We start from the raw sequence: 13,012 nt of genomic DNA, 5'->3' as shown, positions 1-13,012 counted from the left end.
GCAGGCTTGCATCTCCACAAACCTGACTCTTACTTGGGCTGGAGGAGGGCCTTATCCTGCTTGTTTCCATGATCATGTTGTTCACTGATACTTTGCAGCGACATCACGTTAGGGAAAGGTTCTACATATGTGTACAGCGTAGATAGAACTACTTACTACTTTCATGCTGGCCATCTTCCTCAGCTCTAAATTGGCTGCTGCAACTTCAGACATTTTTACTTCCTTATTTTTACCGCCCGCGGGACGACGTGACGCCAACCAAGTCATGTGACTAGTTTTTCAGGCAGCTTCACATTACTGTGTGGATAGAGAACGGACACAGAAACGACGTGTCTGGACGCAAATTTTCCAATACAGTGATATGGTGATTCATTTCAGTGTAAATGTTACCTAAGTCAGTTTTTTCTGGTCAGATTGTGCTAAAACAAAGCTCAGATTAAAGTCTAAGAAAGCCTCAGACACACATGTAGCGTCACACCTCCAGTGAACTTTGACAACATCAGCTGCAAAGCGTCAACAATATTCCACAGTCTTGTCCGTCGCCGCAATAAAACAAGACAATGAATTCAGTTTGAGCACGTTTTTATACTGTTACAGGTCAATTCAAATGAACTCACACCGTTGCGGAATGTTGGAGACAAAACATACAAGTCTTAAACAGAAGCTCCAATGAACAGTAACAGATCGACACAAAGAATGGACCTTTGAAATTGGCATTAAATAGCAAATTCTCTACGCAAGCTTCAAAATTTTCTGTTTAAATATTTCACCTATTTTTCTGATTTTCTTTGTTATAATGTTGCTTCCTCATCAAAAACACACCTAGAGTTGTATTTTGTTTCAATCACATATTTTAACGCACAAATCCTGGGTTAGGGTTGCGGAGTTCTTCTCTCACATGGATTTGTAGTAATACAGGAAGTGCTCCACTGTGTTTTTAAACTCTATACACCTTCACTAGACAACCTTCTAACATGACTAAAAGCTCACAATAGTCAATTTTGTGAAATATAGGACCTTTAATTCATTAACTCAATCAAACCCGGGTGACAGCATGTCCACGGAGTTACTTATTATAAAACTTTGCATAAGACTTTCACTTTCCTACTGCATTTTAAAGCAAGACATGTTTATAAAAAATGTGAACTTTTATTTGATCTCGAAGCTGGTGATGTGTGCGTCTCCATCTATGCCAATCAAGGAGTATGTTTCTTGACCCAGGCGGTTTGGGAACTTGAAGGAGGAGCAGTCAGGGAGAACCACCAGGAACTCAGTCGGGTTGAACCTGATGATCATCTGAAATGGTAAAAGAAAAGTTTCAGAATTTTTGGAACTACGATATCGAACGTATAGAGGTGGGTCCAGGTACGAGAACTTTAAAGTGGGACTAAACGCCTAAACTCCGTCCACAAGCACATTTCAAACAGAGCTGCATAACTGGGCAGTTCCTGGAGGACTGACCGTGTGTTCGATTATCTTTCCACTCCCACTTGGACCTCGGATTTGACGTCACGTCGGAGCTTGAAGTGTATTATTATGTTTCGCTTGTCGGGCTATATGGATTATGATTATGACTGTTCCCTCATCTTATGAAAATGCTGCCAGTTTAACTAATTTAATTTTTGAAATTTGTACTTCATTTTATGTTATGATTTCTCTTCCATTACAACCTTAGGGACGTTAACGCCTGATAAATCAAGTATTTGTTCAATATTCCCTCACAACAACACGACTACCAAACCCACAGGCAGTGATACGGATGTGGTAAAGTATTGCAGTAATACAAGTGAGTGAAATTGTCATTTAAACCACCGAAGTGGCCAAACACAATATAAACACTTAATATTTACACGTCACAGTGGGCGTAACCATCTTGGATTCTGACTCGGAATCCTTGTTCGGTTGAGTCATTCATGCGATGCAAGGTTAGTTTTATTTCAAACATTATTCTATCAACACAGACATTCGCATCGACAGTTTGGTGTAATAATAGATTTGCTTCAAGTGTTTTGTGGAGTGTGTTAAGGTGGGGGACGAGGGACCCAAAAGCAGAATCAGAACAAAGTCAAGTTTAAGCAGTTTATTGTACAAACGCAGGCAGGCTGAGGAGGCAGGGAGCTGGCCAACTTCTCCGGAGGCAAAGGCAGACGATCAGGAGACACCGAACAGGACGGAATTATCTGGCAAAGTGGTGATGAGAAGACCAGGGCTAAATACTGAGGTAGATGAAGGGATTGATTGCAGGTGTGTCTCGTCTGCTCCGGAAAAAGCCAGCCACGCCCCCTGCCACATTCAAGCTCTGAAACAGAAAAGGGAGGGGGAGAGAACAAAAAACACAAATCCTAACAGAGTGGGTAAGACTGTTTTTAGTGGCAGGATAACTATGACCATTGACATGTACTAGTCTAGCACCAGCGACCTCTGCAAATACAAGGACTGGATGAAATATTTTAAAAAGTGTCTCCACACGTCTTCAACAACTTTTTGGCTCTCAGGAATTGTTTTCCCTGTAAAAGGGGCGTGGTGCAAACAACATGCTCTGTGTGACTTTTTTTTTTTTCGATTCAATTACAGATGTTTAATGTGTTGATATGTTTAATGCCATACTGTGGGACATTTTTTTTTTTTTAACCAACCAATAGTAGAAAGAACTGAAAGTAACAGTGTGATTGCATGGAGTCTTGTTACCCTGAACTCTTCTCCCGCCTTGAAGGGGAAGCTGGTCTCCTTCTGCTCCTCGCCCCACACACCATCCTTGTACGAGTTACACACCACAGTGTTCTGATCACAGCCATAATGGAAGCGAGGGTTTACGTGTATGGCGTTATTGTTCTCATTCGGACCAATGTTCACCGAAAACCTGCACAAGAGGACACACACGATACAGTCACTCAACACAGAAGAACACACAAGTGAAATGTTAGAGAAGCCCGATTGTGCTTGTGTCTGCTCTAGAGTTAAAATCTATGACACCTGTGGATTATTATGTTAGAATTTGGACATTTTAAATCACAATATTTATTTATTTAGACAAACCTATTGTGCAAAACTGACCTTTCAGAACTTTTAACCATGTTATAGTTGTCTCCTCTTCTCACTGACACTTTCCAAGTTGTATTAGGAGTGATTCATGCATGTTTGAGCAATATTTAATCGTTTATTTTCAAGACGCCATATTTCTGCTCAACTCCCGTTTTAACCACCAGTGCTCTTCACTTAATCCGTTCTCCAGTTTTATTTTCTTAAACAGTCATATATGTAGCATTCAGCAATGTCGTGAAGTCATTTCAGGACAAATGAAAAAAAAAATCTGCTACTCGTTAGTGTGATCTGCTGTTAACCGTCTGAGTATTTGATGAGTTTCTGACAAATTATAACATGGTTTAACTTTTAAACTATCATTACATGACATCACAAGGTGGCACATTTTTAGCTTTGGAGATGTAGACAGATTAATAATAACAAATTACTGTGTGAATGAAACAAAACCTGACAGACCTAGAAATTCCCAAAATGACTTAATGCAAAAGGCAAGTTAAAACTGTAACAAGTATTTTATTTCTTATTTTAAGTTTATACAAAAGTGTGCACATACTTTTGGTTATTGACCTCATGTCGAATGGAGTTACCTTGTGGGGTCAGGTTTGATCTTTCCAACCAGAGTCAGGGTCTGTCCCACCTTAAAGGTGATGTTCTTCACGAGCATTACTCTCTGTGGGCGCAAAGAACGACATACAGTAAATCATATGAACAACTGAAATACATGAGGCTCAGTGAAGGAATTCTGGAGTTTCTGAGCTTTCACTTGAGGCACAGTCTGTCCATATACTGAGAATGAGACAAACTTAGATGTGTCTCTATCTGCAGGTTAAGTCTCTGGTAACACAGGTTCAGCTGTGAGTGTAGTACTTTTTGAAACAGTAAAAGCATAAAGTTCATACAGTTCTTCATTACACCTCAACCTGCCAGAGTCTAAGTGCCAAGTTTAACCTTCACTAAACTCTTCATTTGTTTTCTTGTGAAAAAACACCTTTCATAATGAGCCTTTTTATAAAACAAGAGGGCCAGCACTCTTTACAGACAATCATAACCACACACTTTACTGGAACTAGAGCTGCACCCCCTCCCCACCCCAAGAGCCACTGGAGCCCATTGTGGTACCCGTGTTCCTAGGGGTCTCCCATCCAAGGATTAATCAGGCTCAGTCCTGCTTAGCTTTGAGAGGAGACACTGACAGCAGGTAGGAACAAAAACTGATGCAAAACTAGATCCTCATTTGAGCAGGTATCAATAATATAATTGTTAATTGTATTAGCACATAGCAGCATGGTGGCTGATTATCAGCACTCTAGTGTCACAAACAAAAAGTTCTGGTTCTGGTTCTGTGCAAAAATGGATCTTATCTTAAAATGAAACAACAGATCATTATCCCAAGTTGAAAATTACATAAAACTGTATTCATTCAAATTGGTTGCAAGTAAAAATGTGCTTTTAAAATTAATATTTACATTTATGACTACTCCATATTTACATTTATAACTCCTCTTAACATTGCTCCTCAGGCTCTCCATCTCTTCCTCTTCCACACCACTAGTGTCAAGTCCCTTTATTTTCATTAAAGGAACCTTAATGAAAACTTGTACCGATTGCAGGTTCCTGAAAATGCTCCGTTTAAATCAGTTTCGTATTCTTTCTTGAGTTTTCAGACTATCTTAAAACTTTTTTTCCATCTTTTTTGTAAACTCTTTTCCATCTTAAGGCAAGGCAAGGCAAGTTTATTTGTATAGCACAATTCGTACACAAAGTAATTCAAAGTGCTTTACAGAATAAGAAATACATTAAAATCATAATAAAAACAAATCAAAACATAAATAATCATGAAGATTAAAATTGCAAAAGAGAGAAAACTGTAGGCACGCTCTGTCTGAAGCTCTGTTTCTTTCCGAGCTTTATTTGAACGCAATCTGATCGTAAAGAACTGACTTAACTCTTTGCAGTTTGTGCATTGTGTCAGTGTGGCAACTGCTGAACATTCCGCCATAGATCTACATGCAGAACCCCCTCCCCAAGCGTGATATCACTGTAATCAATGTATCAAAGTAAGCTTAGATAATAGAATTAATTGTGATTAGTACTGCAAAGTGAACTGTAGTTTTCCTCGGGGAAGGTCAGGAGAAATGGAAATGGAATTATAACATGCTTGACTGATATTAAGGAAAGTGACACCCAATATTATTCTGGCATCTGGAAATATTGGAAGAGCAGCTGTATGTATTTTAACTATATGGATCTAGCATCGCTGTAGTGTGTGTGTCTGTGTGTCTGTGTGTGTGTCTGTGTGTGTCTGTCTGTATCTGTCTGTATCTGTCTGTGTCTGTGTGTACATATATATGAATGTAGTGTATTGTGGGTATTTGTCTATCTGTGTATGGCTAGGACCCTGAGTCTAAAGTCTCTATTAACTCTATTAAAGTTATAAATAAAAGTTGGGACCAACCAAGAGCTAAACCGGGACTAGAACAGGACCTAACCAAGTCTACTTTAGGACTTAACTTGGCCCAAAGCAAGTGTGAATGATCTTAGAGATATTTTACACATGGTGAAGTTAAGTTAGTAAGTAAAGTGTATTCTTAAGTAGTAGTAGTAATAGCATTAAATATTGCAGTAGTAAGTAGTACTAAGTATATATTGGGATGAAATACTTTGACCATATATGGCGTAAAGAAGTCAAAAACTCTCCAAATGTAACTTATATTATCGGATTTCCTTTATTTCATTTAACCAAACACATAACCATGCAGTGGGACATACCACTCAAACAGTGGTATGTCCCAAGCTGCTGTCACTGTCACAAGCAAAATAAAATAATAATAAAAAAAAAATATTAATAATAATAATAATAATAAATATTAAGAAAAGTTAACTTACTTCATAACCTGGATTCATTTCTTCAGATTTTTCAGCTACAGCCCCAGAGGAAGAGAAAGGAGGAGTGGAGAGTTCTGGAGACTGGAGGTCCTGGTATGAGCTGGGGCTGGATATTTATGCAGCAGAGAGCGGGGCTTAGATGTGACAGGTGGACTCCACAGCCAATCAGAACGCAGCCCTGGAAGGCAAGAAACAGTCAAACTCAAAGAAACAGATACTTGGACACAGTTTGGAAAGTACAGTAGATACTGTATGAGGTAGTAGTAGTAAGCAAAGGGTAGTTATTAGTTGCATTTTGTTGAGTAACTGTAAAAGTAAAAGTGTAGGTTTATCACCAAGTACTTTTTACTTAAATCTCTTTTTACCATACCAAGTGCTTACTGCTGTTTTGAAGTAACTATACTTCTAGGCTAGTTTTTGTCTTACTACTATGTGCAAGACTAATGTGACAAAATTTAAAAGTGAAAAAATGCATAGCACACTCAGATGGCTGATGTTCAAAAGCTTTCATTATTATTATTATTATTTTAAATAACATTTTGGCAAAAAGTCTTTGTCACATTTATTTATTTATTTATTTTTGCTTTGGACCACAGGATACACTACCGTTCAAAAGTTTGGGGTCACATAGAAATTTCCTTATTTTTGAAAGAAAAACACTGTTTTTTTTAATGAAGATAACTTTAAACTAATCAGAAATACACTCTATACATTGCAAATGTGGTAAATGACTATTCTAGCTGCAAATGTCTGTTTTTTGGGGCAATATCTACATAGGTGTATAGAGGCCCATTTCCAGCAACTGTCACTCCAGTGTTGTCTAATGGTACAATGTGTTTATGTATTGTGTCAGAAGGCTAATGGATGATAAGAAAACCCTTGTGCATCATGTTAGGACAGCTGAAAACAGTTTAGCTGGTTAGAAAAGCTATAAATCTGACCTTCCTTTGAGCAGGTTGAGTATCTGGAGCATCACATTTGTGGGGCCGATTAAACGCTCAAAATGGCCAGAAAAAGAGAACTTTCATGTGAAACTGGACAGTCTATTCTTGTTATTAGAAATGAAGGCTATTCTGTGTGAGAAATTACCAAGAAACTGAAGCATATTTGACCTTGGTTAACTTGAGCTTCAAGTGAGCTTGACCCAGTTTCAGCCTGTAACATCCAGTGTACCCCGGTTATGTGTGTGCCAACTTGTGTAATGATTAGGTAAATATTTTAACCCACAGATGGTTCAGACATTGCCGAAATCGCCTGTGCTTTATAACGGCGTGACGTTTCAATTGACCCGTGTGACTCTCAAATGACCTCGACACCAAACGTCGGGCACAGGGGTTTGACCCATGTACCAAATTTGGTGACAGTTGGTCCATAAATGGCAGAATTATCGTGGGTGGACAGACACACAGACACAGGGTGAATACTAAACCTGGTCAACCCTTCCGGGACCAGGTAATAAAAAAAAGAAAAATATCTAAGAATTAGGGGAGCCGTTAACTGAATTGGTGGATTCGTTAACGGCATCTTATTTTCTTGCTGACAATGTTGACACAGACTCAGATGTTTCAGCGATTCTGACACTGCACAGTTCACAACATACAGTTTGACTGATCCAAGGATGCACAAAATTTACTTCTGTTGTCACACTCTACTTAAGCACAATTTTCTGCATATAAAACAATAAAACTTCCTCTTTTTGTCTTTCTTTTTTCCTTTTCAAACGTTTTGTTTCTTTCATTCCTTTTTTCCTTTTTTAATGTGTTGCCACAGGTCAGAACAGGCATACATTTTTAGTCTTCTTCATACATTTTATATTTAGAAAAGATAATATATACATTCTTAAACCTGGAAGAGATGTACTAGGCCTTTGAATTTACTCTCCCTCATGAGAAAGTAGCCCGTCTTTACACTCAGCTACACAGGGAATCTCACCCTTTTGCCTTTTTTAGTCATTAGTGTTAGTCACTCTGTGCTTAGTTCTACTCTGAGGAACACATTCAAGTGGTCCTAATGCTAGATAGTGTGTAAAGCAAAGTGTAGCAAAAAACTAAACCCCTTACACAGTGTTTCTAGTGAAGGCTGTATCAAGTGGTGGTTTGAATATTGTTTAATGAAGTTACATATTGAGCTGGCTTATCTAAACAGACTTGGTGTAATTTACAATGGTTTGGAGGGGGTTGTCACTTCCCCCAAAGAAGAAATGCTGACACTTCAAGGCGACGATTCAAGGCGGGAACCTGCTCAACATATTATATGCATATTCATATGGATGTTTATAAAAACTGGGTTGAAGTATTCAGAAGGGGTCAGATGCCTGATGTAAGCCCTCTGTAACTTTGTAGGCAGTTAGGGACAACGATCTGACCCAGAGCTCTGTATTAGAATTGTATTGTCAGGGGAATACATTTTTGTAATTTAAATTGGTTGAGTTTTGATAGAACATTGTAGTGGGAACATATAAGATGGTCCTGAGATCAATTCACTAGGCCTGCATGCCTGCACGAAGTCAATATTATGCTTATACAACTCGTTATCTTCTAGTGGGGATTGTGCCAAGGACACTGTGTTTACGAAAAACAGGGCACCCTGCCCCATTGCCAGTTTCAAAAGACTGGACATGGGACAGGAATGCGCCTCCATGTATGTGTGCGCGGTGGAGACTGGCCCTCTCTGCACGCACAGGTGCATGAAGAGAATATATAGAGGCGGAGGGAAAGCACCCACTTTAGAGTCTGCTGCGGGTTGCGTACGAACGCCCAGCCGGGTTTAAAGGTTGTATGGAGGATTTTTGTTTGTTTGTTTTTGTTTCAAGTTGTCAATGATAGCATTATAGAGGTGCAGTAGCCTTGTAATTATGATGACCAAAAAAAAGAGAATAAAAATTCATCAACTCTGGACGTGGTGGGGCTAAACATTTGCCAATAGATAACAACACTGCCTCGTTATCTGTTAGCTGACAGGCTGTCAATCAAACTCCCTACGTTTCTAGCGTAACTGACTTGCCTGCGCGCCGCCGGTACGTGGTTTACGTACGCCTGTCACGCAGTCCACAGACGCAAGCCGCACAGACGCTGTTTACTCCACCAACGCAACAGTTCTTAGCGGCTTTTTTTTACTTATATCTTCCTCGCAGTTAGCACAAAGTTTGTTGCAATGGCAGACAAGAATCCAGGAGCAGTTCGCCGCAAAAGAAAGTCCGTTTTTGAGGTCGCTGAAAGAAGAAGACAAGGGGAAAAGCAGCGAAGCTAAACTAAGGTGATTCTTGAAGATTCATTCCAGCGATGGCGCGACTGAAGCAGACGCAGGGTCTAAAGACTGACGCACTGGTCGCCAAATTACTCCTGGACAGGTCACTTCTGCTTATTATGAAAACGTACTTTATTTCCAAGAGCTAGTCAAACGTTTTTCAGGACACGAAAGCGATATCCTATGTCTGAAATCGTAATTTTCAAGGCAAAGAAAGAGTCCGCTTGCTGCTGCGTGTTGTAGCTAGTTCATTCGCACTGAATCTCCGCGCAACCTTCTCTGCTCCCCTTTCCTGCTCCTGTCCCCGCTGCCCGATCCGCTCTTCCCCCTGCTCCTCACTTCTCCAGGCACGGAATCTCCGCGCACCGCTCCCCTCTCCTCTCTCCTCTCCTCTCTCCCTGCTCCGCTCTTCTCCCTGCTCCTCACGTCTCGTCCGCGAACGAAATGTCCGCGCACCCACTCCCCCCACTCCTCACTTCTCCGTCTTGCCTAACCAACACTGTAGTTAGTTGTTTACAAGTCATGTGCAGCACCGGCTGTAAACAAACCTGTTTCTGGCGTAAGGAGGAGGCGGGAGAAGGCGTTTCTACGTAGGAGCTGTAGGGGAGGGGGGGTGGTTTCAAGCATGCGCAACATTTGAAAAAGGACAAACAGTCGCTGGATTTCTCGTTCCTTGGAAAATCCTCTATACAACCTTTAAGCCACTCTGCCGTGGGTTGTTGGCTCTCCAGCCCAGTGTCAACGGTGAGTTTGATTTTCTTATGTGCCAGTTTGTGTGATGATTGATGCTTAAACCCATTGATTGATTGATATGATTGTAACAATGTTGAGCGGGGAATAAACGGACATATTTATTCTAGCCTCATTGTGTGATGATTGCAATGTTGAGCGGGGAATAAACGGACACATTTATTCTAGCCTCATTGTGTGTGTTGCAATGTTAAGCGGGGAGTAAACGGACACATTTGTTCTAGCTTCATTGTAACAATGTTGAGCGGGGAATAAACAGGCACATTTATTCTAGCTTGTTGTAACAATGTTAAGCGGGGAATAAACAGACACGTTTACTCTAGCTTCATTGTGTGCTGGCATTGATTGATGTGAAATAGTGATTGCCTGGTTGTGACTACTTCCCACGAACCTTTTAAGATATTTCACAAAACATTTTTGGCGTTGTCGGCAGGATTCTAAATTAAAGGGGAAGATTCACTATGTTTTCACGAAACAAGAAAATGCCTGAGGAGACCGCCCCGCAGATGGGGACGGGTTGGACCGGGCTGTGGCAGCCCGTGTATACATGTTTGTTGGACCAGGGGGGGACCCCTGGTGACTGGGGACCTGGTGTACAGACCGGGGATGTCCAGGCTGTGTTGACTACCTTGCAGGGGGTGATTCCTGACAAAAGGGCTCCGCTGGCCGGAGTACGAAGGCGCATGTGGATTTGCGCACATGCATGGAAGCAGCAGGCACAGTACGCGCGGTATTTACAGGAGAGAAATGCGGAGCTAGAGTCACAAGTAGAAAGACTCGCCCGAATGGCAGAGAAAGCTGTAGGAAGAGTTTCTAAACAGCATAGACAGGCCAGGCGTAAGGCGCCTCGCGACATGACACGGCCCCAGGTTCGCGCTTTTATTGCAAAAGTTGAGGCTGAGGACTGGGACCCAGAAACCTGGGATGGTAATATCTGGAGTGATGATGAGCCTGCACCCGGAGGGGCAGTAGCTCGCCCAGTGATCAGGCGCCGTAAGGTGCAGCAAGTGGTGCCTGATCAAATGCGTCCCTTATTGGATAAGCAACGTAGGGAGCAGAGAAAAATCAGAAAACAGTGGAAGCCAGGATTGTATCCTGATCTGGAGGACGTGCGTAGAGGCTATTAAGATTAGGGAGGTGGCCAGGCCCTGGGCATAAGGGCAATGAGATGGTCGTTAGACGACGTCCGCCCTCATGTGCCGGTGGAACTGCACTGGCGAAACTCAATTACCGCTGTAGACACTTATTCAGGCGTAGTTGTAGTACACCCGTGTAAATTTGCTAACCAAAACTCGACGCTTAAATGTTTGCAATTGATTGAACAGTATATCATGTGCCATATCATCCCCAAGTGGCTGGTTTGATTGAGAGAATGAATGGGTTGTTGAAAGGAACCTTGAAAAATTGTCAGTTGATAACTCACTGTCCAATTGGAAACAGCACCTGCTTGAAGCGGTGCGAATCTAGATTTGGTATTAATGGACACTGTCACTCTTCTACAAAACGCTCCGACTGTAATAAAAATAGGCTTAGGCCTACAGTGCCCTACTGAAACGTACAGACACATCCTCCCCAGATCGGGACTGTCCCTTAAAGGTGTAACCGTTCTGGCAGGAGTAATTGATAGTGATTATCAAAGAGAAATTGGAGTAGTATTGCAAAATATTAAATCTGAACCATTTGTAATTAACAAAGGAGACAAAATTGCTCAGTTGTTAATAAAACCTTGTGACATGTCCACTCCAGTTGAAATCCAACCTCCCACGCACTTGACAGGGCGGGGAGAGGGAGGATTTGGCTCAACTGATAAGACTGGGGCTAAAGTATGGGTAAAACAGCCTCAGGGGCCTCCTAAAGCGGCAGAAATTATAGCCCAAGGTAATGACAAAAATAGTTACCGTAATGTACCCAGGATAAGAACCCTGGGTAAATGTGCCTGGGGACAAATGCTACCCCAGGCAATAGGTTAACATGTTCTGGAGTGCTTTATGTTAACAGGGATGCCCTGGTGGACCCTGTTGATTGGCAGACGACCAGCACGTGGCTGCCCACCCCGGCGGAGGTATGGCCCTCCTCGGACACTGTGGTGCAGGCTCATGGGCCATGTGCCTGGGTGACATCGCTGCATGGCTGGGATGGCTATGATCCCATACGTTAAAGGAGAAGTAATGGGACATCAATTGCATCAAATTAAAGAATTTCGATTTGGCTGGAAAAATGGCACCCTGATAAGGATACAAGATAACTTCACCTGCGAGGCGAACCGTGCGTGTATCACCACCCGAGTACGGACTAACTGCACGCTATTCAGTTATCGACAAAGAGGTCATGTGATACCAGTCGTAAGCCCGGACTGCATAATACATATCTCCAGCAATGTATCGTTGTGTTTATACAATCTGACTGTAAGACAACGTGTGGAGCGGCATAACGGCACTGAATGGAACATAACCGTATCTGAATCTGACATGGCGGTCTGGTTGGTCAATGCTTCCGCCATTGTGAACAGAACAATATATGGGATGAAAATAGAAGTGGTGCCAGCCACTTCTCGACCGGACCCAGCACAAGTAGTGCCAACCTTTGGCAACTGGATTGACTAAAACTAAAGTACACTGGACGGTTAACTTTCCACCCTTTCCACCATGCCCTCGTCAAAAGCGGGTCTGGTACGATACCATTTTGGGAGGGTCAGGAACGTTATTGGGATTAAGCAACATGGTTGATGGACAGATCACTACTAGTAAGCTATACTACACTGGACAATCAACATCGGCGGGACTTGATTTGGTGGCACAATGGATGCCCACCGCACTAAAAGGACAACAACAGAATGTTCGATTATGGAAAGAAATGTTTAAAATAGATTGGAATAAATGGAATACTACTGATGAGGTGTTTAAAAACATAACACAGTTACTAAACTGGACTATATGCTCAATACAACATGTTAATGTTAGTGATTGCCTGGTTGTGACTACTTCCCACGAACCTTTTAAGATATTTCACAAAACAAACATGCCTAACAATAGTTATCATGATAAATACAAGGGAGTAAATCCATTTAAGGACAGGTAGTATAACAACC

At 41.7% G+C, this 13,012-nt stretch overlaps 1 protein-coding gene across 2 annotated transcripts in view; it reads right to left on the bottom strand.

The window, feature by feature from the left end:
• Positions 1 to 565: 565 nt before the first annotated feature.
• Positions 566 to 13,012, bottom strand: part of LOC129408703 (beta-galactoside-binding lectin-like) — a 25,466-nt gene continuing 13,019 nt past the window's right edge. The window contains exons 1-4 of one of the 2 annotated variants that reach the window (XM_055153027.1): positions 5,929 to 6,004; positions 3,630 to 3,712; positions 2,689 to 2,860; positions 566 to 1,296 (exon numbers count right to left, since the gene is read on the bottom strand). In XM_055153027.1, coding sequence (XP_055009002.1) covers positions 1,150 to 1,296; positions 2,689 to 2,860; positions 3,630 to 3,712; positions 5,929 to 5,946 — 420 coding nt within the window. In that variant the 5' untranslated portion in view covers positions 5,947 to 6,004 and the 3' untranslated portion in view covers positions 566 to 1,149. Of the gene's footprint in view, positions 1,297 to 2,688; positions 2,861 to 3,629; positions 3,713 to 5,928; positions 6,005 to 13,012 lie in introns of those variants that run through there. The other variant, XM_055153026.1, reaches the window with a different exon arrangement.

Source organism: Boleophthalmus pectinirostris, unplaced genomic scaffold, assembly GCF_026225935.1.
Source record: "Boleophthalmus pectinirostris isolate CB_2022bp ecotype Guang Dong unplaced genomic scaffold, ASM2622593v1 HiC_scaffold_17, whole genome shotgun sequence".
In the NCBI taxonomy this organism is placed as follows: Eukaryota; Metazoa; Chordata; class Actinopteri; order Gobiiformes; family Gobiidae; genus Boleophthalmus; species Boleophthalmus pectinirostris.
This window is presented reverse-complemented; position numbering and strand designations above follow the sequence as displayed.